Source organism: Lolium perenne, chromosome 3 (genome assembly GCF_019359855.2).
Source record: "Lolium perenne isolate Kyuss_39 chromosome 3, Kyuss_2.0, whole genome shotgun sequence".
NCBI classification, from domain to species: domain Eukaryota; kingdom Viridiplantae; phylum Streptophyta; class Magnoliopsida; order Poales; family Poaceae; genus Lolium; species Lolium perenne.
This window is the reverse complement of record NC_067246.2, coordinates 349,951,860-349,979,853: the sequence shown is the minus strand read 5'-3', so window position 1 is coordinate 349,979,853 and position 27,994 is coordinate 349,951,860. Positions and strand designations below refer to the sequence as shown.

Sequence of the window (27,994 nt, the reverse complement as noted above, 5' to 3'; positions counted from 1 at the left end):
GACAACTTTTTGGCACATTCCTTGAATAATATCTCAGGGGGTCAAGACGAGTGGTATTATCTTCCCTCTATTGGGAGATGTGGGGGCATTCTGGTTGGATTTAATTCAGCCTCCTCGACGGTCCAAAAGTTAGTGGCTGGAGAGAGGTGTGTTAAATTTTGCATGGAATCCAAAGATGATCATCTTCGCTGGGCCCTAGTGGCCGTCTATGGTGCGGCTCAAGATGCACAAAAACCTAAGTTTATTGCTGAACTGGTTATAATATGTGAGGAAGATTCCCTTCAAATTTTGGTAGGGGGAGATTTAATATTATCCGTCGTAAAGAGGAGAAAATAATGACAAATCCAACACACGGTGGCCTTTTCTGTTTAATGCAATTATTGAGTCTTGATTTGAGAGAGAAAGCTCTCTCCGAAAGAAATTCATACGGGCTAACCGTCATACAATCCCGACATATGAGTAGTTAGACAAGATTCTAGCTAGTGTGTCGTGGAACAAAAAAATCCCTTGTCAGTTAGAGCACTCACATGGTCAGGGTCTCATCAATATTCGGATGATCAAGTTTTTAAGGGGAACAACTTTCATTTTTCTTTCGAATTAGCCTGGCTTAAACATGCCGGTTTCACTCAGATGACCAAGTAATGGACATATTTTCATTCTGGTAGCATTCCGATGGAGGTATGGAAATATAACATTAGGCACCTCAAACAGTTTTTGAGGGGCTGGGCGAAAAACCTTAGTGGTTCTTGTAAAATTGAAAAAAAAACGTCTCCTTAGTATCATTGATACCCTTGACTGTAAGGCCGAGTCTATTCCTTTAGATGAGGATGAGCGTAGGCCCTTATGGAAGCCCAGGATGCTATTGCTAAGTTGGGTTGGTATGAGAAGTCTAAATGGACACAACGGGCTAAAGTTAAGCGTGTTCAAGAAGGTGGTGAAAATATAAAATATTTTCACCTCATTGCAAATTACAAACATATAAATAAAAATATTTTCCAACTAGAACAAGATGATGGAACGATTATTGGCCAAGAGAATCTAAAAAACTACATCTCTTATTATTACAAAACCTTACTTGGGCCGCCCATTGCTAATCATTGTGTTATGGACGAAAATATGACTCAAGATATCGCTCAGATTTCTACCGAAGAAAACACAATATTAGCTGCTACGTTTTCGGAGACTGAAGTTTTTGAGGCTATCTCGCATATGAAAAAAAAAACAAAGCCCCGGGTCCTAATGGATTTCCTGCTGAATTCTATCAGGGAGGTTACAAAACAAGTCTTAATGGCCATGTTCATTAGTTTCCAGAATGGCGAGTTACCCTTATTTCACATGAATTTTGGAACTATAATCCTTTTGCCTTAAAGGGAGAATGCAATTCAAATTCAGCAATACCGCCCCATTTGCCTCCTTAATATTCCTTTCAAAGTCTTCACAAAGGTGGGGACGAATCATGTTACCAGAATTGGAGAGAATGTTGCTCAACCAACACAAACCGCGTTCATGCCCGGGATACATATATTAGAGGGGGTGGCAATTTTACATGAGACAATTCATGAGCTTCACACGAAGAAATTAGATTGGTCCTACATCAAATAGACTTCAAAAAAGCATATGATAAAGTTAATTGGGCATTTTTACATCAAGCAATGTGCATGAAGCGTATTGATCCTACTTGGTGTGACTGGGTTCAACGATATATTAGAAAAAGTGGGTGTCGGTATTAGAGTGAACGACGGCATAGGTCATTATTTTCAGACCAAGAATGGATTGCCCCATGGAGACCCGTTATCTCCTATTCTTTTAATATTGTCGTTGATATGCTTCAAATCATGGTATATAAAGCTAAAGAGGATGGTTAGGTCGGCGGTTTGATTCCCCATTTAGTTAATGGTGGGATCTCTATTTTTTAGTACGCTGCTGACACTATTCTTTTTACGGAGCACGATCTAGACAAAGCCCTCAATATGAAATTGGTTCTATGCATTTTTGAAAAATTATCCGGTCTCAAAATAAACTTTGACACGAGTGATTTTTTTTTGTTTTGGGAGGGACAAGGAGGTCGAGGCGGATTATAAAACTCTTTTTGGGTGTGATGTTGGATCTTCTCCATTTAGATATCCGGGGATTCCAATACACTATATATAGGAGACTGGAAAATGGGGAGTAGAAACCTGTGGAGGATAGAATTGAAAATAAGCTTAGCTGCTGGACGGGTAAGATGTTGTCCTATGTCGACCGATTAACTCTAATTAATTCTATCCTCACTAGTTTGCCGATGTTTATGCTCTCATTTCTTGAGGTTCCAGTTAGGATTAGAAAAAGATTCAATTTTTTTAGATCTCGCTTTTTCTGGCAAAGTGATGGTCATAAAAAAATATAGGTTGGCGAAATGAGACATCTTTTATAGGCCCAGGGGCCAGGGAGGCCTGGTCATCGATGTTCTTAAATTAAAGAATAAAAGTTTTCTTAGTAAGTGGCTTTTCAAACTTATGAGTGAAGAAGGTTTTTGGCCGGAATTATTATATAATAAGTATCTAAAGGACAAAACACTTTCTAAGGTTTCAGCAAAACCTATGGATTTACCGTTTTGGAAGGGTTTAATGGGGGTAAAGGATGATTTCTTTGAGAGATGATTGATGGTAGTGGGTAATGTACAAAATAAAAGGTTTTGGGAAGATACGATAAGCCTCTTTGTGATCAATATCCTTCTTTTGTATCGCATGGTGAGTCATTCAAATGTCACTGTTGCTCATGTCTTGAATGAGTGACCCCTTTAAACATAGATTTTAGACGGGTTCTTTTGGAATATAAATTAATAGATGGGTTCATCTTGTTTGCGGCTTATGAGGTTTCAACTTTCTGATAGCGAGGACGTTGTTTTGCTGGGGACTCACTTATTCTGGATTATTTTCGGTTCAACCTATGTATCTTGATTTACTTCAAGATCCTTCTAAGTACTTTAAGAAATATATATGGAAGATCAAATTTCCACTTAAAATCATAATTTTTATGTGGTTCCTTCATAAAAAAAAGTTATACTCACTAAGGATAACCATGAAAAAATAACTAGCAGGGGTGCTCTAAATGTTGTTTTTTGATCAAGATGAGACAATTCAACATCTCTTTATTTCTTGCCCATTTTCGAAGATTCTTTGGATAATGATTTACATGGATTTCAACATTCCGCCACCTACTAATATCAAAAACTTATTTGGTAGCTAGCTAAATGGTGTATCAAAAAATAAAATAAAAAACACATTAGAGTGGGTGTGTGCGCTCTCTTATGGGCAATATGGAATGTACGAAATGATTTTATCTTTAACAATAAAAAGTTTCCCATTTTTCTGCAGATTGTCCCTTTGGTTACCCACTGAATCCATGTATGGTCCTATCTCCAGCCGGAGGATGTGCACCAGGACATGGATACTGGGTGTAATTGTTTGACGACAGTAGCACAAGATTTATACAGCCGGTGCGGCTGGCGTTTTGAGAGGCAACTTACATGAAGAACTTCTGGTGCCTTGTCCTCTTTATCATTTTCATTTGGCTTATCCATATTGAGACTATAAGTGATCCGTGATTTGTAATGGTTATGTAACTCGAATTCTTAATAAATTAATAAAGAGCCGTACCCCTTTTCGAAAAAATGCATCAATTGATGCAAAGGTTGTGCTGCCCCATTTCGAAAAAAAGGATGACTCAAATGAATACATCAAAACAAATATGGATATTGGGGAGTAGTTGCTTCAAAAACTTATCTACACATACTCAGAAAACCATTTTCAAAAATTACGCACCTCGGAGTAAACCCTAATCGCGAACATGGCTTCGTGTGGGGTGCCATCGGCGACGGTTGTGTCCAGGAAGATTTGGAGAGCAAAGAGGGGGTTCAGAAGCGTCGTGCAGCATCCACGGATTGGAACTTATTTATGGAGGAGGCAAGGTGGCCGCTTTGGAGGTGGAAGCGGTGGTATCATTCGTCCAGCGCCGATGGAGGCGAAGTGCAAGGTCGAGGTGGCAGCGGCGTGGTCGTGCATGTGGGCAGTGGCTACATATATACAAGGTGGATGCAGCAGCATCAACGGAAGTGACGTGCTCGGTGGATTTAGCAGCGGTGTTCTAGGGAGACGTGGAAGCGATCGCGATGCTCTCCTACGAGTTCATGAATTGCTTTTTTTTTATCACACGGAGTTCGTTGCAGGTTGCTTGGCCAGTGGCTAGACAGTTTTTTGCTGATAATTATGCCTCCTAGGCCAGTTGGCCTAATCTCGACGTCTTAATCTGAGCAGTTAGGTTGATTTCATTCCTCTTCCTCTCCCATGAGTAGTAAAAGATACCGTAAAATTTGTCAAAGATAAAAGGTAATTGCGAGAATGAATGCAAATTCAGGAACTGAGTAAGGTATAGGGTAAACTTACTCATGTACAAATTAAGAATACAAATAAACCTATTAAATAAACATATTAATGTTACAATGAATTGTGTTAAATATTTTGCACAAAAAGCATATAAGTCCAAAATTATGTAGTGTGACATGCATAAGCTATAAGAATGATTATTAAGTTTAATGCAAAAGGTATTTGCCTCTAGTTTGCACTTACAAGTCAATACCACCTGTGTATCGGCATTTGAATAGGGTACATCTTCGGGGTTGAAAGACGGCTGAGCAAAGTAAACAAAAGATGTAAAACGAGAATTTACAATCTCCTATGTTATAAAATAAGCCATTTATGGAATTCAATAACATGTCAAATTTTATGTGGGTTATTGCAACATAAGTGACTGCATTTGATTATATAATCATTTTAATAACCAAGGCAGGTGAAACTGCTAACGAAGACCTAGAAAAATGGTAATGTCCAAACAAAACCAAATTCAAAACAATTACATGTGTTTGGCAACGCCATAATGTGCTGTAGAAAAGTATGGGCATAATTGTCCGTTATCCCTAATGATCACACACCCTTTATTTATATGAAAACGATGGTAACTGGGCTACAGGACAATGATACATACTTTTGTTAGACTACGAACCCAAAGTCTTACTGTACAGAATAGTAATACGTCAATGCAAATCACAGTTACCTGAATAGAACTCAACCAATCTTCCTCTAAAGGATGCTGATGTGCAAGTTCAGAACTTCCATAAGGAAAACTAGTGTCCTGGTCTTGTCCGTGGGCAGATAAATGTGGATTAACTGTACAATATAATGAAAGTGAATACGAAGTATTATCATCTGTAATCATCCATTCATTTGGTGGTAATGGAGGCTTCAAGCACCAACTTGTTACCTACTGCCTGCAATTGGTTTTGAGTGCTAGCTTGTCGCCAATGGTAAACTCCGTCTGTTGTCGAGCCAAAAACCAGTCAGTTTCAATTACTCTAGGGGAAACCAGAAAAGTAAACATTGACATATAGCATTTGACATATAGCATTTACCATGGTGCATTGAGTACACGCTGGTTGACTGCCCCAAGTGTTGGGTTGGAGTTTGTTGATAAAAATATTGACCATTGCTGTTTAGGGCTTGCCCTGAATGTGAAAAGAAGCCATTTGCACATAAACAAATGTTAACAAGATAAAGGAAGACAAAGGCAGAAGTAAACCACTGATATTGATGTAAATCATAGCTTCAGTGGGGAAACAGAGAAATAAACACCAATGTCTACAATTTACCATTTTGTGTTGTCTGGGTGCTGGTTGGTTGTGCCATGTTTCGAGTTGGAGCTGGAGGACAAAGTTTTTTACCCTTCTCTTTTGAGCCTGAGAGGAAAACAATTTGCGGTTGAAGTAGTGTAAATAAGATAAAGGAGAACAATGACAAAAGGTTTCACCGTACCCTCGGTTTCAAGAAAATCAAGTACCCCCTCCAATCCATTAGAAGTGTCGGGAGTTTAGTTCAAATTTGGAGGGAGTAACAAAAATAAAATATAACCTACTCCGTATTGCATATCATGTTTTAATACGGAGATTAAACTAGCTGATAGAATATTCAAAGAAATGACCATTACGTTTTGTCTTGCCTTCCTGCACTTTGAAAGGATTTGATACTCCTTCAAGAACTCTTTCTTCTGTATGCATTGCGATCATTACTCCAAGCTTAACTTCCTTTTTTTGCGAATTATCCATAATAATGGTACCTGGATGATCATGACTCCCATCAATCAGATTGAATGTACCATTTTTCACTAGCCTTACCATTCCGTCTCGCGGTTTTATTATGCTTTTCTCAAACTCTTCTTTAGACCAAGAATCTCGCTTAGGTTCATTGAACCGTCCTTCAATGACAACTAGGTCAACTTTAGCTGAAGCAAGAGGGTGGTCAGGTGCAATTGGATTACCACCATCATACATGATAACTCTTATGTGACCTCCACCACCTTCGGTCTGTACAGTTTCGTTTTTGTAAATAGGTGTGATTATGCTATTTTCGATTACTAGTCGAAAATTTGTTGATTGGCTTAGCTGCGATCTGCACCAACACATAACAACAGATACGTTAAATTCTGAAAGAAGGGAGCAACAGAGATACATTGTACATAAGTAAGACCTAAGTTACAAAGCTGTGGCTCATCTTGTGCGCAACGTTTACTCTTTATATGCAAGTAGATAAGTGCATAAAAATAGCTTAGTCACATATTGTGCACTATGTTTCACTTCTGACAGGCCCCACTTCCTATAGTGGGTGGTAGTGGCACTACTGTAACAGCTTAGACTACGTCATAAGATAATTAGCTAGGCTGAAGAAGCTTCTGCAGGGAGAAGACTGATTGAGAAAGGACATCAACAAAAACAAAATAATTTGGGTTAAATTTCAGGTTTTACTCTGCTGTCTACATATCCAGTGCTAGTCCCTCAGTTGTAGAGCATGAGCAGTTGTTGAATTTCCACGAATTGCACAACAGAAGTAAATACACTTCTATAATTTCCACGTAAGAAAGTACAGATTCTCTGTGTTCATTTTGTTTGTTTGTATCATTTATAGTACTCCCTCCGTCCGTTAATAGATGTCTAGTGGTTCGTTTAAATTTGAATGTATCTATGCCTAAAAAGTGTCTAGATACATTCGAATTTAGAGAAAATTTTGACATTTAAAAATGGACACAGGTAGTACAAAGCATCGAAAGTACTACGATATCAGCATGTATGGCAGGTAGTATTAATACACCCCCTCCTTTAAATATTATAAATTTGTTTGGGAATTGGTTGAATGGTATTTCCAAAAAGAAGAAACCACAAATTAGAGTTGGTGTTTGTGCTGTTTTATGGGCGATATATGGAAGCATGTAGGGATTGTATCTTTTAACAAAAAAAAAGTTTCCCATCATTTTGCAAGTGATTTCTTTGACTACCCACTGGATTCACATCTGGTCCAATCTGCAATTGGAGGACAACCGTCTAGCTATGGATACTAGGTACGACCAATTGGTGACGGTAGCACGGGATTTTTACAATGGACCTGGATGGTGTTACAATGGATGCTGACCGTCGTCTTACATGTTGATGCAAAGGCGCTTCGTGTTACTACCTTTTATTTCGGTGGCTCATTTTTATTGAGAATCTTTGTGATCCGTGTTTTTAATAATTTTTTAGATCTTCGTTTGTAAGACTTATTCTATTAAATAAAAGCGGCCGCATGCATGTGCGGAGGCTGAGATACCCTATTTTGAAAAGAAAAAAAGTATGAAAGTACTGTGACAACCTTGTACCATCTGACAGTTATGGTGATAAGAGCATCTCTAACAGAGTCAGTAAACATCCCAAAACTGAATAATAACCGGTAGTTTAGGGGTTCGGTTCGAAAAGCGGCGCAGATCAACGACCGTATACTAGTCGAAAGTCAAAACCGAAAAAAAATCCGGTCCGAGACCGAAACCCCAACTCCGTCTGTATTTGTAGAGGTCGAATGAGCGAACCAAACGCAACCCGAATGAAAACCTTAGTTTGTGCGCGACGGAACTTTCACCCCGCCACCGCCGATCTACGCGCCCTCACCATCCTCTACGCCGCCATCATCCGATCTCGCCGGCATGAGTCTCGAATCGACCCCGCCCGGCCGCCGGAGCTAGCTCGCAGGCCCCGCCCCCTCTCATGTAGCCACCGGAGCTCCCACCACCCCAACCACCCCCTCCACCCCCGCGTACGTCGCGAGCCTAGTCACGTCCGCAAGCTTCCTCAAGCGGCGGCGCGCGGGAACGCACGTGGTCCCGCAAACTGGTGTTGCAGCCACCGGTGTTGTCCCAACTCTCGCCAAAGGGCCCTCCAGTGGTCACCCCTCCATCGTCGGCCGTCCTCCTCCGCTCCAGCCCCTCCGCCCTTCAGCGGCCACGCCTCTGGCCTCCAGGCTGCTGCTTACACGGCCAACCCGATCGCGCCTCTGCACTCCCAGTTTTCTCCATGGGGTTGAACTGTAAGTAAAAAGAAGTCCAAAAACTGTCGTTTTTCTTTGCTAATTCTCTTCGAGGTTGTCCCGTTTCTTGCCATGGTGACCATCCCTCATCCTCTATGCACCTTCCGTCCTTGCTTGGTGCTCCTCCACGGTCCTTGCTGCCTGTTTTGTCACCTCCCATGTTGGTGTCCGCATGCCGCTCTACCGAGTCTCCATCAACTCACCGCTTTACGTCGACTCTCGCGGCTTCTCCACGCGGTTGTGGCCACTTTACTTCGACTCCGTCTATGTCGACTTGCCGCTCTACATTGACTCTCACGGCTTCTCCATGCGGTTGTGGCCGCCTCTCGTCGACTTCGTCTATGTCGTCTCTCGCTTATCCACGTGGTTGTGGCCGCCTCTCGTCGACTCCGTCTATGTCAACTCAACGCTCTACTTCGACTCTCGCTGACAAGGGATTAACTTATCAATGCCTACAAATTGTAGACTAGGGTTTAGTTGGAAGTAGAGGGCCCCTCGAGGGTTTCAGCCGAAAAGTACTCGACGATTAAGAAACTAGGGTTATGTTGACAATGGATTCGATCCTCTCTTTGTCCTCGGCTCCCCCTTATATAGGAGGCGGAGCCGTGGATTTCGTATTACACAAGTTTACAGATTCCGGGAGACTCTCCGAGTTCAACCCGTAAAGTTACAAATCTTTGCCTTCCTAATACAACTCTATCTTTCCTTAACAACTAATTGGTCTTCCGAACTTCATACTCTTCGACTTGTGGGCCTTCAGTAAACCGGGGTACCATCTTCGGCAGGTCCATTAGGGATGCCTATGTCAGTAGCCCCCGAGATTTTGCTTGAATCGAAGAATCAGGGAAAATCTCTAACTTTTTAATCATACAACTTCTTCGAGTCATCATATATCTTTAAATGAATGATCATATATTGTACATGGATAATGGTGATTTGGGCTAGTTCATCTGACGGATCAGCTACTAGTTAACTTCTCTAGTGGCAATCCGCAAAAACCTACTTCAAGATCACGTCCCGGGACATGATCTCGGGATACTGGCGTAACTTCGACATGCGCCGCTTAAGGTCTTACCATATGCCGAGTTCCAGTCATGTTTTATCGGGTACCTAACGCGTCCGTTAGGATTTTTCTTCGTATCTGTTGATACGGAAAAAAGTAGTGAACCATCGTCAGAGATGGTGCCACGCCGCTCAGGACGGATCCGGGGACTTACCTTCGCAAAGTTCTGCGGCATTCAGAGTTTATTTGCGACAGAGGCGCTCTGAGAATATATTGTCGAGTGCTTTTTCGGCTGTTGTAATAACACATTTATTCGAGTCAACGGATGACTTATCTTGCCCTCCCGATGGGAGTAGATGGAGAGTTATTTGTATAACTCGAAATATGCTCATTATACTTTTTATAATTTTATCGGCCACGCGAACAGCGTTCCCGATGGGAGTAGCCCCCGAGACTACAGCCAAGGACTTGTACTTGGTTGTAGGCTCAACACTTTAACGCCTTATGTCGCTATATTGTCATCTTTTCTTGAGTTTTTGTTTATCTCGGGTGCGCGACCAGCGCTCCCGATGGGAGTAGCCCCCGAGGCTATGGACAAATGCTTGCATTTGATCATAGGCTCTCGCCATTTCTATTTTGTCATACCCGAAATTTCCTTTTTTCAAAAGTAGCCCCCGAGCATTTGATCAAAAACTTGTATTTGACCAAAGGCTCTCGAAATTATCATCACTTGTGTTCTTTGACCGATCTTTGTATCATTACTGTCGAAAATTTCAGCTGTCAAAGTGACATCAATGCTGACGTTAGCCACGACCTCTATATCTGAAAAACACGAACTCTGTCCTGTCACTGACTGGTGGACCCAAAATCTGCGGCAGTTTGACACGTTGCGCACGTGGGGGCACACCTTCTCCACTTTTTCTGGCACGCGCGCTGTAGCGCCTGTCCAGTTCCGTTCTTGTGAAAATACAACTTTACCCCTTAAGCCACGTGTAACCCATCAACTTCATTACTGCTCCATCCAACGGTGCGTCGATTCGCAAGCTGCCTATAAAGTGTCATCTTCCTCCTCTGTTCTCCCCTTCGCTGCGCCGCATCCCTGCTTTCCCCCAAAATCCTTCATTGCAAACACCAGAGCTCCAGTACTCCCGCATTGCTCCTCTGCCGCTAGCGCCACTCTTTATGCCACCACGCGCAAGGCTCACGAGGCACAGCACACCTGAATCCAAGATGGCGGCGCAGGATCTGGGAACCTCAGAGTGGGAAAGATCCAAGATTTCCAATCAAGACATCAACCTAATGAAGAAGCTTGGGTTGATAAAGAAAAAAGAGGCGCTACGCTTCCCCAGCGAGGAGAGCTACCCGACGCCCCCTATGGAATACCGGGTTAGCTTCGTTGACCATCTTATCCGCGGCCTTTCTGCTCCCATCCATGATTTCCTCTGTGGTTTGCTTTTTGTGTATGGGTTGCAGCTTCATCAGCTGACTCCCAACTCCATCCTTCATGTTTCCATTTTTATCACACTTTGCGAGTGCTTCCTCGGAGTCCATCCCAATTGGGCTCTGTGGAAGCGCATCTTCTGTCTCCGCCGCAATGGCTCCCACAACATCGCCTACAACATAGGCGGTGTTGTTATTTGCGTGCGCCCTGACATCAAATTTCCCGACTCCGTCCAAGGGTGGCAGAAAAAATGGTTCTACGTCCACGAGGAATGCCCTGACTCGTTGGAGTATAACATCGCCCCCTTCGATGGAGGTGCCGAAATTCTTTGCCGCCGCTCCTGGGACGCAGAAGCCACCAAAGAAGAGAAAAAGGCGACAGAGGCTCTGATGTCCCGTATCCGGGAGCTCCAAAATACCCGTGGCAAGGAGCTGTCGGGTATCCAAATTACGGCGTATTTCCTTCAGATTAGGGTGCAGCCTCTGCAGGCTCGCAAGAATCCTCTCTAGATGTACGCTGGCGAGGAAGATGTCGACCGGCTCTCCAAAGATCTTGCAGTGAAGGACTTGGAGAAGCTTGTTCGAAGAATCTCATCGCTTAGCAAGAAAGATGCCGTTCCATCCGCCTGTCGCGTGGAGCCGTATAGCGGCACCAACGCCCTCCCCAAGGTAAATTACCATTGTCCTTACTGCTATTTTGTCGACTGCTATTTTGAACATTTGTCGTCTTCTTTTTTGCTGACTCCCCAGTATAACTTATTGTCGATATATGTTGTCTTCTTTGTAGAAACATCAAGTTTTATCTTCCCTTCCCCCTCTTCCTGAAGGCGAGGAAGTTGAAGAACGAACCATCGTTGCCGACGAAAACCAGGGTACTTCTCGTCCTGAGAGCGAAGTCGCGGGTTCTCACAAATCCGCGGCTTCCTCTGAAAGAGAAGTTGATTCTGAGGCTACCACGTCTACTCGTTCCCTCCCCTCTGCTGTTTCTCCGACGAATAAGCGGAAGAGGGATGAGGTCACTGTTATCACCAGAATTTGACCGAGTCAGAGGTGGGCCGCGATCAAGATGGATTTGAAGAATATACAAGGAAGAAACACGTGAAACGGCCTATTATGCAAAGTTTGGGCTAGTTGGCCCGTGTATCTGTAATATAGTAGGATACGTGTCGGTTAGGTAGAGTTTGTCTCGTGCACGGTGGGGATTATTCCCACGTTAGAAAGTCCCCTGGACTATAAATATGTATCTAGGGTTTATGAAATAAACAACAACCATCGTTCAACACAAATCAATCTAGGCGCATCGCCAACTCCTTCGTCTCGAGGGTTTCTTCCGGGTAAGCATCATGCTGCCTAGATCGCATCTTGCGATCTAGGCAGTACAAGTTTATTCGTTACCATGCGTTGCTCGTACTGAAGCCTTTTTGATGGCGAGCAACGTAGTTATCTTAGATGTGTTAGGGTTAGCATTGTTCTTCGTATCATATGCTGTCGTAGTGCAACCCTTATACATCTAGCCGCCCTTACACCTATCTTAGGTGTAGGGGCGGCACCCCGCTTGATCATTATTTAGTAGATCCGATCCATTACGGTTGCTCCTTGTTCTTCAAGGATTAGTTTAATATCTGCAATAGTTAGGCCTTACAAAGGGTTGGAGGATCCAGCGACGCGTAGGGTGTAGTTTGCTAGCCCTAGATAGGATGTTCCGGGGATCAACCTCGTGTTGGTTTTTAGGCCTTGTCTAGGATCGGCTTACGATCACCGTACGTGACCGCGAGGCCCAATCGTGAGTAGGATGATCCGATTATGCGGTGAAAACCCTAAATCACCGTAGATCGTTTTAGCTTTATCTTGATCAAGCAGGACCACCATATATTCGTACACCTCGTACGAATCATGGGTGGATCGGCTCCTTGAGCCGATTCACAGGATAACCTGAGAGCCGATCGAGGCTCGTATTTAATGTTTACGTGTATGCCATGCAGGAAACTAAGCGAGGCATCTCCATCACCTTCCTGACCAGGTATAGATCAGGTGGCACGCCCTTGCACCAGCATCGGACGTGCGTGCCGGAGGCTTTGCGGGCCGTCGCTCGGAGGGACCAGGGCCAGCCGCAGCCCTAAGTTGTTCCCGGCTCTACTGTGTTGCCCGTCGCTGCTCGCCGGTGTGTTTCTGACCGCAGCACATTCTGGCACGCCCGGTGGGACAATCTTCGACGTCAACCACATCGCCATCTACATCTGAGATGGCGGACGGCACCCCAGTCACATACGAGGATCTGACCGACGAGCTCAAGAAGAAGTATGACGAGGTCAAAGCTATCCTCGAGGCCGACCTCATCGGCTCTTTTCACAGAACCCGTTTACATGGCATCAGGTGGAAGGGGTTCTCGCCTGATGGTGCGCTCGATGGGATAGACCTGTCCGCCCCGTCAGAAGAACGCACCAGGTCCCTGCGTCAGGAGATTAACTACATGGTGGCTCACTCGCTGCACCGCCACTCTGAGAACCTGGTGAACACTTTGGAGCGTGTCGCTCTCCGGGTGATCCAGGAGATCATGAGACACCAGTACTCTCCGTCAGGACCAGCTCTCGGGACATACCAGGGAGAGATGCCACTCCAGTCCTGTCCACCGCTGCCATTTGCGTTGGCAGCACCAGAAGTGCCGAATTCACCGGCATTCGTCGTCTACAAGATCGGTGGTGACCCTAGCGACTGCCAATTCTTGCATGAGGCGCCTAAGGAGATCCCTCACGGGTACATGTGCACATATGTGCCAGACTGCGGTAACTGGGCACTCACAAACCAGGCCGCGACAGCAGGGACTTCTCAAAAAGCAGGAGGAACGTCAGCGACAGATCTTGAGAAGCAGATGTGGCTAGCTAAATATGCCACCCCGATGAACCTCCAGAGCTCAGCTCCTGCAGTTGGCTCAGAGCTGGAAAAGCAAGCATGGCTGGCTAAGTACGCCACCCCGGCGAATCTTCAGAGTTCGACTCCCGCAGCCAGCACCGCGGATCAAATCAGTACGATCCTGAGAGACCAGTTCGGCATGGTACCGAAAAGGAGGACAATCGGCTATTCCAAGCCGTACCCCGATGAGTACGAATTGGTCCCGCTACCACCCAAATATCGGCTCCCTGATTTCTCCAAATTCAGTGGATCAGATGGTTCCAGCTCCATCGAGCATGTGAGCCGATATTTGGCACAGCTAGGAACGGCCTCAGCGTCGGATCCACTACGCGTGAGGTTCTTCGCACAGTCCCTCACGGGATCGGCTTTCGGGTGGTACACTTCGTTGCCACCGGACTCGATCCGGACTTGGAAGCAGTTGGAAGAACAGTTCCATATGCAGTTTCACTCAGAAGCTTCCGAGGCCGGCATTGCCGATCTAGCTCAAATACGTCAGAAGCGTGGAGAAACAGTGTCAGAATACATCCAGCGCTTCAGAAATCTGAGGAACCGATGTTATTCGGCTCGTGTGACTGAAAAAGAAGCAGTCGAGTTGGCAGTGGTGGGCCTTGCCTCACAAATCAAGGATATGGCCTCCCAAGCAGACTACCCTTCACTGGCGCACATGGTTCAGAAACTGTCAGCATATGAACAGCGCCACCCGGACTTGTACCAGGACAAATTCAAGCGTGCGGTAGTCCTGGTTGAGGCAGATGAAGACGAAGGCTCTGCGGGAGATCAAGAGGTAGCAGTGGCTGAATGGACTCGGGGGGCAACCCCCGTGTCCGGCAAATGGGTAAAGCCACCAGGTCCGCCCAGAGGGTTCGATTTTGACGTGACCAAAACTGAGCAAATCTTCGACCTCTTACTCAAGGAGAAGCAGTTGAAGATACCCGAAGGCCTCAAAATCCCCACGGTACAGGAGCTGAACGGAAAGCCATACTGCAAATGGCATAACTCGGTCTCCCATGCCACCAACGACTGCAGGGTGTGGCGTCAGCAGATCCAAATGGCGATAGAACAAGGACGTCTGATTTTCAACCAGTACGCCATGAAGGTCGACACCCACCCCTTCCCCGCCGTTAACATGGTGGAGTGCACTTACCCTGAAGGTTGCCAGCCAGGATCCTCGTTCAGCATCAACATGGTAGGACCTGGGCACCACTCTGGCAAGGATGGAGACGAGGGCAGCTGCTCTCGTAGCAAGGACACAGAGGAGGCCGCTCCACGCGATCGGCTCCGTCACGATGGCAAGCGCTACGTCACAGAGGGAGAAGTGAAGAACATAAGATATCAGCGACCCCTCTCTGATCACCTCCTCAATAAGTATGTGAGTCAATATAGCCAACGCCGACGATCCAGCGACGATGATGATAGAGACCGTTTGGCTAGGGACGCCAGGAGACATCGTCGGCATGATCGCGATGAGGAGGAGTACGAGCGCCATGCCAAGGAAAAGTCGAGGGAGCAGGACGACGAGGATAGGAACTGGGACTGCCCCTTCTTCAGACACTGCTGGGATTCAGGAATGAGCCGATTGCCTACAATCGGCAATTGCCCAGAATGTAACCAGAAGAAGAAGGAGGCAGCTAACGCGTCCGTGTTCCAACGCTTAGGGCCTCTCCCACCTCGAAGCAAACACGCTGAGTCCCCTCGGATGGAAGATCTCGAGGATTTGGAAGACGAGGAAGAAGAAGAAGACAGGTACCACCGGCCAAGATGGTGTCCTGATGGACTCAGCCGTTCCCAAAAGCGTAGGGTTCAGCGATTGCGCGGCTTGGAGGAAGCCGAAAGGTTATACCTGCACACGCTAAGAAAGGCGCGGCCTGATCTGGCCGCGAAAATTCAGCGAACCCTGGATGAAGAGGGTCGACCACAAAAAATGGTGTGGCGCCCCAAGCAAAGGAAAGCCGATGATGAAACATCGGCTGGCACAAACATGGTGTTCATCCTTCCTTCGGAGTTCAGCACCCCGGGGTTAGACGAGGCACCTGTGGCACAACTTGACTGCGGCCCACGGCCGGTTATCTTTGAGAAGCCACGAGAAAGAAGTTACAGACATCTGAAGGCCCTGTACTTGCGAGGTTATATCGATGGGAGGCCTGTCAATAAGATGCTGGTGGACACCGGAGCGGCAGTCAACATTATGCCATACTCTATGCTACGTCGGTTGGGACGATCTAGCTCGGATCTGATCAAGACCAACGTGACATTGAGCGATTTCAACGGCCAAGCGTCTGACGCACAAGGTGTTCTGAACGTGGATCTGACCGTAGGAAGGAAAACTATCCCTACGACGTTCTTCATAAAGCGATAGCAAGAGCACCTATGCTGTTCTGCTAGGAAGAGATTGGATCCACGCCAACTGTTGCATTCCCTCCACGATGCACCAATGCGTAATACAGTGGGACGGAGATGAGGTAGAGGTCATCCAGGCCGATGACTCAGCCGAGATTTCAACGGCTGGCATGAATGCTTGGGAAGCAGCAGGCCAAGAGCCACTCTCAGGTATCAATTTGGACGACTGCGAGCGCATCGACGTGACGAAGGGCAGGGTTAGGCTGGTCTTATCCACTGGCCTGACCGTGTAGCAAGAACGAACCAATGAGCAAACGTGGCGAGGCCGATCCTTGGGATCGGCCCCAAAGATATATGAAGGAAAATTACAAAACCTTCATTGAGCGCTTCGATCAATATGGAGGCCGATTCTAGCAATCGGCCAAAATTATCCTCACCACATGTTCTGCTTGGAATCTACTGGGCAGCGGTTTTACGTCGGCTGATGAGTTAGGAAAAATCAACATTGGGCCTACCGGAGTCGACGTGCAAATACGATGCCTTGGTTAAATTACAGAGCCGATATCTGCAGTTCCCTGACAGATTCGGCTCGGGGGGCACCTAATCAGGTGAACATGTGAGGCGAACATGTGCAGATGAACATGTGTGCAGTGAAATGTTGGGGGCCGATAGAAAAATCGGCCAGTAAAAAAAAAATCAGCATCACGATATACAGCCGATGTATAACACGCAGGATCTACTGGCTATGTGTTCAAAGCGCGGATCTTCACCAAGTCCAGTTCAGCTGTGGGGCCTTCTGCTTCCTCGAGGGAGTAAAACAATGAGAGCTTCCTCAGCTGCCTTGAGCCGATTCTGGTGCCTGAACCTTCTCGTGTTGGGTTTTCAACCCTTTGTGCCAGTTCAGCAGTGCTGTCAGAAGAAATATATCGGCTTTCGAGGGAAGAAAGGTGATCGGCTTTGGTGCATCCTCACCGGTATTCTCGCCTTGAGTAAGGCTCGGGGGGCAGCAGGCCTGGTAGATGCTCTGTTTAGGAGCCGATTGGGGTGCCATCGGCTGATCCTTCGTCGCAACCTTCTTCACAAAATGATGAGTGCTCGAAGAAGACCATTGGGCCTGGTTGGAAGAATTCAAAGGCTCTCTTGAAGACTCTACATTATCCACCAGATCTCAAGATCATCAGTTGAAGAATTGGAGGATGGATCGTGGAGGATCGATGCGTTGCTATCGGCCTAGTAAGCATTGGCTAAGGGGACGAATCGGCGAAATCAGTATGAGGAGAAATCGGCTAAATTGGCTCAAGGGAAATCGGCAAAATCAAATTGGGGAAATTCTTCATTGATAAGCAAGATTTCTTACATAAAGAGCTGATTGCTCTCAAAAGGGAGTACTAGGGGATACATTGCCCCGTCTACTACTACTGATCCTATGCTAATGGTCCTAATCTATGGGCCGTCGCTGCCCTCGTCGTCGCCGTCGTCGCCGCTGTCGGCGCTACTCCCGGCGGGCTCGTCGTCGCTGCTCCAGCGGCCGCCGGCCGGGCCCTCATTGTCCTCATCCTCCTCGTCAGCGTCGTCGTCATCGCTGTCGAAGTCGCTGAGGTTCCCCGGCCAGGGGCAGAACCGTTTGGCCGGCGGCTCGTCGGAGGAGGCGTCGTCCTCCTCCTCTTCCTCCTCCTTCTCCTCCTCCTCCTCCTCGGGGGAGGTGAAGTCATCGCAGGAGAAGCGATCGTCATCGCTCTCCTCCTCCGTTTCCCCGTCGGCGAGGAAGCGGAGGTCACTTTCCCCGTCGGTCAAGGACTTGTCGTCCTCAGACCAGACGGAGAAGTCGTGGCTAGACTCCTCCCCGGCTTCGATGGCGCGGCGGGTGTTCGCCGCGTGGACCTCCTCCTGGTGCGGCTCCGGCGTCGGCTCGCGGGAAGAGGAGGACTGGGTGGAAAGATCCGATGAAGCAGAGGAGGAAGAAGACATGGTGGCACAGGAGGGTTTTTGGGGTGCTAATGCGAAGGGGATGCGGAAGTAAACTGTTCGGAGCGGTTAAATAAAAGGGGATATGGTGGAAATTCAATGCCACAGCAGTTTCCGAGGAAGTGGTGCCTAAAAGAAAAAAAAAATTGCCAGGTCACGCGAAGAAGTTGAGAAGGCAAGGCATCATGATGAAGGATACTGCGACGGTTCTGCCACGACATGACCCAACGAAAAAAAAAGCAGAGTGATTTTGGAATTATCAATTCCAAAACCAGGGGGGCATGTGTTATCACCAGAATTTGACCGAGTCAGAGGTGGGCCGCGATCAAGATGGATTTGAAGAATATACAAGGAAGAAACACGTGAAACGGCCTGTTATGCAAAGTTTGGGCTAGTTGGCCCGTGTATCTGTAATATAGTAGGATACGTGTCGGTTAGGTAGAGTTTGTCTCGTGCACAGTGGGGATTATTCCCACGTTAGAAAGTCCCCTGGACTATAAATATGTATCTAGGGTTTATGAAATAAACAACAACCATCGTTCAACACAAATCAATCTAGGCGCATCGCCAACTCCTTCGTCTCGAGGGTTTCTTCCGGGTAAGCATCATGCTGCCTAGATCGCATCTTGCGATCTAGGCAGTACAAGTTTATTCGTCATTCATGCGTTGCTCGTACTAAAGCCTTTTTGATGGCGAGCAACGTAGTTATCTTAGATGTGTTAGGGTTAGCATTGTTCTTCGTATCATATGCTATCGTCGTGCAACCCTTATACATCTGGCCGCCCTTACACCTATCTTAGGTGTAGGGGCGGCACCCCGCTTGATCATTATTTAGTAGATCCGATCCGTTACGGTTGCTCCTTGTTCTTCAAGGATTAGTTTAATATCTGCAATAGTTAGGCCTTACAAAGGGTTGGAGGATCCAGCGACGCGTAGGGTGTAGTTTGCTAGCCCTAGACAAGATGTTCCGGGGATCAACCTCGTGTTGGTTTTTAGGCCTTGTCTAGGATCGGCTTACGATCACCGTACGTGACCGCGAGGCCCAATCGTGAGTAGGATGATCCGATTATGCGGTGAAAACCCTAAATCGTCGTAGATCGTTTTAGCTTTATCTTGATCAAGCAGGACCACCATATATTCGTACACCTCGTACGAATCATGGGTGGATCGGCTCCTTGAGCCGATTCACAGGATAACCTGAGAGCCGATCGAGGCTCGTATTTAATGTTTACGTGTATGCCATGCAGGAAACTAAGCGAGGCATCTCCATCACCTTCCTGACCAGGTATAGGTCAGGTGGCACGCCCTTGCACCAGCATCGGACGTGCATGCCGGAGGCTTTGCGGGCCGTCGCTCGGAGGGACCAGGGCCAGCCGCAGCCCTAAGTTGTTCCCGGCTCTACTGTGTTGCCCGTCACTGCTCGCCGGTGGGTTTCTGACCGCAACAGTCACAGATTTCGGTACCTCCAAAACTTATAAGTCCCCTCTCGAGGAAACTTCACCCGAAGAGGAGGACAAACCCTTCAACCCTTACGATGATGCCCTTGTCAGCTCGTAAGTTTCTATCGACTTTTTTTTTCCTTTGCATCCGATAATTTTGCCTGTCTTTGTTTCTTATATTTTTCCCTGATGTATAGTGGCGACGAGGAGGAAAATCCTCCTGTTGACGCGACTGCTCGAACGAGCACGTCGCACACTTGAGTTATTTCCGAGACTCGTCCTGAAGCGGACGAAACCTCGCATCCACAACAGGATATAGGACATCCCAGTCCTATCGTGAGCCCCCGTGCTCCATCGCCAAAAAGAGCAAGGACTGAACTGGGCAAAGAGTTAACTCTCTTGACCGACATCTCGACGACTCCTCTTATGGATGATGTAAGTGCCTTTCTCGTTTTCTTTTTGCTGTCGAATGTTTCCAAATCTTTTGTTGTCGAATGTCTTCAACCTTTTCTCATTCCGTGTTACTTTTCAGCCTTTGATGAAGGAATTTGTTCATCTCGGTACCCAATCTATCGGGTACCGTGACCTTGCCAATGAACTGAAAGGTATTCTTTGCTTGCTGCATTTCATCGAGTAGATTCGCCTTTTCTATTTTGCTGTAACTTGTGTCACCCTTTATTTTGCTAGAATCCCTCTCTGAGGCAAATAAGCGTGCTGATGATCTTGCTCGCAAGCTTGATCAAAGTGAAAAAGCTCGCGTAAAGGCTGTATCATATGCTGCCGCTGTCGAGGGTCTTCGAAAGAGACTCAATGACGCGGAAAATGCCTTGAGCGAAAACACAGCTCGGCAGTCTGCTCGCGAGGAAGACATCATCGCTCGCTTGGAGTCGCAGAACCGACGCTTCGTTAGTAAGTGCTTTAGCCACTTTGATTCATCATGGACGCTTGCTTTTTAGGAATCTTTTGACAACTCGAAGATTTTGTTTCAGCAGGGAAAATGCATCAAGATTTTGAACTTGCAACGCCTGAAAATGATCGCCTTCTGGACGCGCTTTCTCTCCTTGAAATTCATGGAGATGAAGTTCGCCAGAGCATCGCTGATGCTAGGTCGGGGCTGTCACGGCTTTTTCCCTACTTCTTCGCGAAGAAAAAAGAACCCGACACTTTCGCTGCACTGGCCCAGCACTTCATCCCTGAAGAAGATCTTGGGCTAGGTCTTCAGCAAGAGGGCTTGAAGATTAGCGTTGAAGGCACCATTGCTTTGGTTGCCGAAAGCCAACAAGTTGTCGATCGGACGAAGGTTGGTGACATCGGGAAGATGGAGACGAAGAAGTGTCAATCTATGATTAAAGTTGCCAAGCCAAACTCGAAGAAGATCCTCTCCTTCCTTGGGTGCAAACCAACTCCTTCCCCTAGCTCGACAAAGCCAGAGGTCAAGTAGACCGTCCTGTCCTTGTCTTTTGTTTTGTTCTTTTTCTTTTTTCGATGTCGCCGCAGTAGCTTTGTCGACAGCTGCCCCATTGGTTCACTAGGAACCCTCTTTTGTAATGTCCATGTAAATATCTGAATGAACCAATGAAAATCTATCTTGTCGAATTATTGATATCGAAATATTTCTCTCCAGTTGGTTTTTGACAACTATACCGTGGTGCCTCGTTCTTCGGATGCATTACCAGCTACGTCCTACTCGAGAAAGCCTCCGTTGTCGAGTTTATTGAAGGTTCTTCAAGTGCTGCACAGAATGAAGATTTGGACGATCTTCGACAACAACTGCAGTCGATGAAGAAACAAGCTCTCGTGATAATGGAACAGTCTCGAAGATCTTCTGAAAGAGAAAAACTTGCTCTTCAACAAGCTCAGGAAGCCCTAGTGTTGAAGGAAACCGCGGTTACTGAGGCTGCCGAAGCTACTTCACAGGAAAATTATATGCTTCAACTGATGAACGACTCCAGCTTGGATATGATGGGTACACTTCTTAAACTTGGCCACATTTGATTTTATTCTTACTGTTTTCTCTTCCTCGCTGATGCTTCCACTGAAATAGGTTCTTTTTTGGATACTGCTGCCGAAGATCAGCGTGTTGAAGCTCGGTCCAATGTTCTTCTCAAGCTTGCACTGGAGCATGGTTCTAATTTCTGGGCTACGCCTGAACGTACTCGCCAAATCGTCAGATTTCAAGATCGCGCTGGTCAGGTCCGCAATTTTCTCGACTTCTGTACAAGGACATTGTCCTTAGTTTATAACACCATGTTTCCACGCAACAAAACACCAGAAACTCTTCCTGCTTTGATAGATAAGTTCCAGGATGCCCCTCGAATCCATGAATTTGTGCGGGCCCAACTGTCTGCTGGAGCAAGATTTGCCATGATTATGATACAAGTTTGCTACCCGAAGTTAAACATGACTCGAATTGTCACCAAGTGCCAGGCCAAGTTGACGAAGAGGAGGAGGAACATTGATAAAATCAACGATGTTGCGACCCCCATAGCAGAAGAGATGATGGATGAACTGCTTCGGCTAGATGCCGAATTCTTCGTGAGAGGTAGCTATGCTGAACATAGAACTGGTGCTGCAAGCAATGAGATGGTAAACATAGATGATATACTAGGTGGCAACTGAAAGTTTACTTATCCTTGTCGAATTTTTCTTGATGGTGGGGTTATGTATATTGTAAATACAATCTATATTGTAAAGCATCTTGATACATTTTTTTCTTTTCATCAAGCCCCCGAGCCTTTTTGTTGGCCAGTGCTTATATCTTTGTTGGTTTGTGAACTATTTTTACGCCATGGTGAATTACTATTTTGCGGGAGTTTATATATTTGTTGTCGCGGGTTATGAGCCCCCGAGCCTGTCGATGAAAAAGATGTATATCACCAATATCTTTATTATATTGTAGCATCGCGAGCCCGCCTCATTAAAAACCTTTCAGCCCCACTCGGTGCCCTGAAAGGAAAAGAGTGCGTCTGAAAACTCGCGAGCGTTTCAGTACATTGTATGTTTACACAGATGACTATATTTTGACTTCAAGCGTAAAATCGCCTAAGTTGCGCCACGTTCCAGGGATTTGGCTCGGCGATTCCTGTCTTCTTGTCCTTTATTCTGTATGCTCCTCCTTCAATTACTTCTGTGACGATGTATGGGCCAACCCATGGCGATTCGATTTTTTCATGGCTATTTTGCGTAAGCCGAAGAACTAAGTCGCCTACCTGGAAGGATCTTGGTCGCAAACGTCGACTGTGGTAGTTTTTGAGATCTTGCTGGTACTTAGTGACTCGTGACAGTACTTCGTCTCGAGCTTCATCGAGTGCGTCGACGTCATCCTCCAATGCCTTTCTAGAAGTTTCTTCGTCATATTCCGCCACTCTCGGGGAATTGTGTTCTATTTTCTATTGGCAGCACTGCCTCAGCTCCATGAACCAGAAAAAACGGAGTTTCCTGTATCGCTGTATTTGGTGTTGTTCAAATACTCCATAATACGCTGGGCAACTCCTCTGGCTATGTGTGTCGAGCTTTCTCCAATGGTGTTAGCAGGCGTTTTTTGATGCCATTGCAGATGATACCATTCGCTTTCTCGACTTGGCCATTGGTCTACGGGTGCACAACTGATGCAAAGTGTAGTTTGATGCCTACTTCTGCACAATAAGCTTTGAACTCCTTAGATGTGAAATTGATGCCGTTGTCTGTGACTATGCTGTGAGGGAATCCAAATGAAAAATGATACTCTTCACGAACTTGATTGCGGATGCTGCATCTAGTGAATTTATCGGCTTCTCGCTTCTATCCACTTTGTGAACTTGTCGACAGCTACGAGCATATACTCGTATCCTCCTGGCCAAGCCTTGTGTAATTTTCCCACCATATCAAGACCCCATTGAGCAAAGGGCCATGACAACGGTATTGGCATCAACTCTGCTGCCGGAGAATGAGGTTTTGCGGCAAATCTTTGGCACGCGTCACAGGTACGTACTATATCCTTTGCATCCTCAATTGCTGTTAACCAATAGAACCCTGCTCTGAAAACCTTGGCTGTTATAGCTCGACTGCTTGCGTGGTGTCCGCACACCCCTTCGTGTACATCCTTCAGGATTAGCCTTCCTTCCTCAGGTGTGACACATCGTTGTAATACTCCCGAAATATTTCGTTTGTACAACTCTCCTTTGACCACAGTAAAGGCTTTAGAACGCCTGATAACTTGCCTTGCTTCAACTGGATCGTCGGGTAGTTCTTTTCTCGAGATATATGCTATGTACGCTTGCATCCATGGAATCTGTACTACCATTACCACCTGCGGTTCTTCTTCACCTTCCGATGGTACTGCTGGGGCCCCCGAGACTTTCTCATCCTTTTCCTTCTTCTGCTGCTTCTTCGCCTTGGTTGACCTTTCAGCTATTTCTTCCCAAAACACGCCAGGTGGTATTGCGAGACATTGGGACCCGATGTTCGCGAGAACGTCGGCTTCGTTGTTGCTGAGCCTGCTAATGTGATTAACTTCACATCCGTCGAACAGCTTCTCCAGCTCATTATATACTTCTTTGTACACTATCATGCTATCATTGACTGCATCACATTGATTCATCACCTGTTGAGCCACCAGCTGCGAGTCGCCAAAGATTTTTAATCGAGTTGCACCGCAAGCTTTCGCCATCTTCATCCCGTGTATAAGTGCTTCATATTCGGCTTCGTTATTAGATGCGTTTCGAAACGTCATCCGTAGTACGTACTTCAACTTGTCGCCTTGGGGGGATATTAGTATCATGCCTGCTCCAGCTCCCTCTAGTCTCTTGGACCCGTCGAAATTCATAGTCCACGTTCTCGATAAATCCGGAGGTCCCGTATTTTGCAGCTACATCCATTCTGCGATGAAGTCTGGTAAGATCTGTGACTTTATTGCTTTTCTTTTTTCATATGTGATGTCCCGAGGGAAAAGTTCTATTCCCCAAAGGGAGACACGACCCATAGCTTCAGGATTGTTTAATATGTTGGATAAAGGCGCCTCATTGACCACTATTATCGGATGCGCCGAAAAATAGTGCCGCTGTTTCCTTGTTGTTGTAAATACTCCATATGCTAGCTTTTGGTAGTGCGGGTACCGCTGTTTGGAAGGTGATAAAACTTCGCTGACGAAGTATACTGACCGCTGCACTCCATGGAGTTTTCCTTCTTCTTCTCTTTCAACCACAAGGACTGTGCTAACCACCTGAGGCGTGGCTGCGATGTATAACAGGAGAGGCTCCTTCTTCTTAGGCGCCACCAAGATTGGTGGTGTCGAGATTGTGCGCTTGAGATCCTCGAAAGCTCTGTCTGCTTCTTCGTTCTACTGAAACTTCTCTCCTTGCTTGATCAAAGCGTAGAACGGCAACGTCTTTTCTCCTAGCCTGGCGACGAATCTTCTCAAAGCTGCGAGTCGCCCAGTCAACTGTTGTATTTCTTTCAACTTTGTTGGCTTCCTCATTGTTACAATGGCTTGGATTTTCTCTGGATTGGCCTCGATCCCTCTTGCGGAAACTAGGAAACCGAGAAGTTCTCCCGCAGGAACACCAAAAGAGCACTTTGTCGGGTTCAACTTAAGGCAGAACTTATCAAGGTTGTCGAAAGTTTCCTTCAGATCCTCGATCAAAGTTGACCCCTTCTTTGTTGTTATGACGACATCATCGATATACACTTGTACGTTTTTGCCAATCTGTATTGCAAGACACTTCTGCATCATCCGCTGATATGTTGCTCCCGCGTTTTTCAAACCAAAAGGCATTGTTCTATAGCAGAACACGCCATAAGGTGTTATAAAAGCTGTTTTGACCTCGTAATCTTCTTTTAGTCGGATCTGGTTATAACCAGAATATGCATCCAGGAAGGAAAGACGTTCACATCCTGCCGTGGAGTCGATAATTTGGTCGATCCTCGGGAGGGGAAAGTGATCCTTTGGACAATGTTTATTGAGACACGTGAAGTCGACGCACATGCGAAGGACTTTCGTGTTTTTCTTCGGGACCAGTACTGGGTTAGCTATCCATGTGGCCTCCGTATGCAATTCTTTGATAAAGCCAGCCTCTCTGAGTCGATTGATTTCTGACAGCATAGTCTTGCGGGTTGGTTCCGAAAAACGCCGCAAGGGTTGTTTGATTGGTCTCGCCACTGGGTCCAAATTGAGGTGGTGCTCAGCAAGTTCCCTGGGTACTCCTGTCATGTCAGCTGGACACCATGCGAAGATTTCCCATCGCTCACGGAGGAACTCGACGAGCGCGCTTTCCTATGCGAGATCCATGTTTGTTGAAGTGGATGTCGTTTTCTTGGGATCTGTCGGATGAATCTGGACATCCTTAGAATCCTTATTAGTGTCAAAGGTTGGTTCCCTAAGTGGCCTCCCTGTATCTGGCAACACATCATAATCAGTTGTTAGCCTTGACACCATGTATTCTGCCTGCATCCCGAAAGTTTCTGATAGTCGATGAAAGTCCTTGTCGCATTTATCAGCTAGCGCAAAACTGTCTTTTACTGTAATTGGTCCCTTGGGTCCAGGGAGCCTCCATAGCAAGTACGTATAGTGTGGTACCGCCATAAACCTGGCGTAGGCTGGTCGTCCCAACAAAGTGTGATACTGTGACGGGAAATCCACAACTTCGAACTCCAGCCTTTCTATCCTGTAGTTTTCTCGGGTTCTAAACTGAACGTCGAGATTGATCTTCCCCAGCGGATAACTTGGCTTGTCTAGTGTGATACCATGGAACGTGTGTCAGTTGGTTTTAAGTTCGCCAGGGATATGCTCATCTTCCTTAGTGTATCTGCATACATAAGGTTTAGAGTGCTGCCTCCATCTATGAATACTCGAGAAACATCGAATCCTGCGATCACCGCTGGTAAAATAAGTGCTGATTGCCCTGGTCGAGGAACTTGCTGCGGGTGGTCTGTTATTGTGAAGCCAATGTCCTATCCCGACCAATTCAGGTACTCAATTGTTGGTGGAGGCATCTTCTCTGCCATGAACACTTGACGCGAGATTACTTTCTGAGCCCTGTTAGATGGTCTAGCTTTCTGAATCATCGAGACCACGCCATTGGTGTCGATATAAGGAGGTGGGTTTGGAGCCGCCGCTATCTGCATATGTTGTCGATTTGCATCCGTAATCGCGGGAGGTGGTGGAAGGTGGATCTCACTCCTTGGCCCTTGAGGGTTTCGCTGTGCTGCCTGTGCGTTAGCGTGCCCTGCATATCTGTTCAACACCTAGAAAGTTCGACAGTCCTTCTGTAGATGTCCTGACTGCCTCATCCCATTATTGTCGAGATAAAAATGCATTTGGCATGGTCCGTTCATCATATCTTCGGGAGATATGTATGGCCTTTGGAACCTTGGACCGCTATTTTGTCTGTTGGGACGGGAGCCGTCCTTGTAGTCGCTACGCTGCTCACCACTTTTTTGATAATCATCTCGATTGTTTCCACTGCTATTTCCTCGAAATCCAGCCGATATCTGGCCAGGAGCATCATAAACTGAGAACTGTCAAGGAAATCACCGCCTATTTTGAAAGTTTCGGCGCGGTCCTCCTCAGGCGACCTGTGCCTTTTATTGTGAACAACATCTTCTCCATCTGCCCACCGATTCGCTATCTCCATCAATGCTGATATTGTCTTCGGGTTGGTTCTTCCCAAATCTTCGACAAAGTCTCTCCTTCGAATACCGGCTACGAACGCATCTATTGCTCTTTCGTCAGATATGTTTTCTGCCAAGTTTTTGATTATGTTCCACCTCTGGATATACTTTCTCATTGGTTCGTTGTATTTTTGCCTGCAAGCCCTCAACTCCTCCAATGATGCAGGTTTCTTGCACGTGGATCGGAAATTCTTCACGAATATGTCCTCAAAACTGTCCCGGCTGTCAATAGATCCCGGAGGCAGCTTCTTTATCCATGATCGTGCGGCTCCACTTAAGTGTACTTGGATGCTCTGCATGGCTGTTGCTCTGGTTCCACCTATCAATTTTACTGTCTCGAGATAATCAACTAGCCAATCCTCAGGATCTTGTAGGCCATCGAATTTTTTGAAATTATCGGGTAACTTAAATCCTGATGGAACTCGAGTTTTTCGGACTCGTCTCGCAAAGCACGGGAGTCCAGAGTCCACACATATCCTCGTCATCAACTTCTGGTGAATGCCAACGTTCCCTTCTGTCCTGTCGCACTCTATCCACCCTTGCTTGAGTCGCTGCATCTCTTGCTCCACTTGCCCTTGCGGGATCTTGTGCCGCTGCAGCAGGTCGTGGACTATTTTGCCTTGCAGATCCTTCGGGAGGCGTATTTGCGAACGCTGTCCCCATGGCTCCGACGCCTGCCATGGCCATGTTATACAATGCTTCTCGTGGATCTCCGGGAGGTGGCCTGGATGCTAGGATGAAGGCTTGTGTCGTCATGTATCCAGCTTCTGGTGTTTTGGGAATAATATTCCCCCTCGTGTCGATCGACAAAAGGACATGTCGAGATTTTGAATTAA

The 27,994-nt window shown here is 46.5% G+C and overlaps 1 protein-coding gene across 1 annotated transcript in view; it reads right to left on the bottom strand.

Annotated features, from left to right (window-relative positions):
• LOC127346188 (uncharacterized) overlaps positions 1 to 27,994 on the bottom strand; it is a 42,077-nt gene that overhangs the window by 5,735 nt on the left and 8,348 nt on the right. The window contains exons 4-9 of the mRNA XM_051372738.1: positions 6,019 to 6,479; positions 5,684 to 5,770; positions 5,447 to 5,539; positions 5,299 to 5,352; positions 5,092 to 5,204; positions 4,608 to 4,668 (exon numbers count right to left, since the gene is read on the bottom strand). Coding sequence (XP_051228698.1) covers positions 4,608 to 4,668; positions 5,092 to 5,204; positions 5,299 to 5,352; positions 5,447 to 5,539; positions 5,684 to 5,770; positions 6,019 to 6,479 — 869 coding nt within the window. The remainder of the gene's footprint in view (positions 1 to 4,607; positions 4,669 to 5,091; positions 5,205 to 5,298; positions 5,353 to 5,446; positions 5,540 to 5,683; positions 5,771 to 6,018; positions 6,480 to 27,994) is intronic.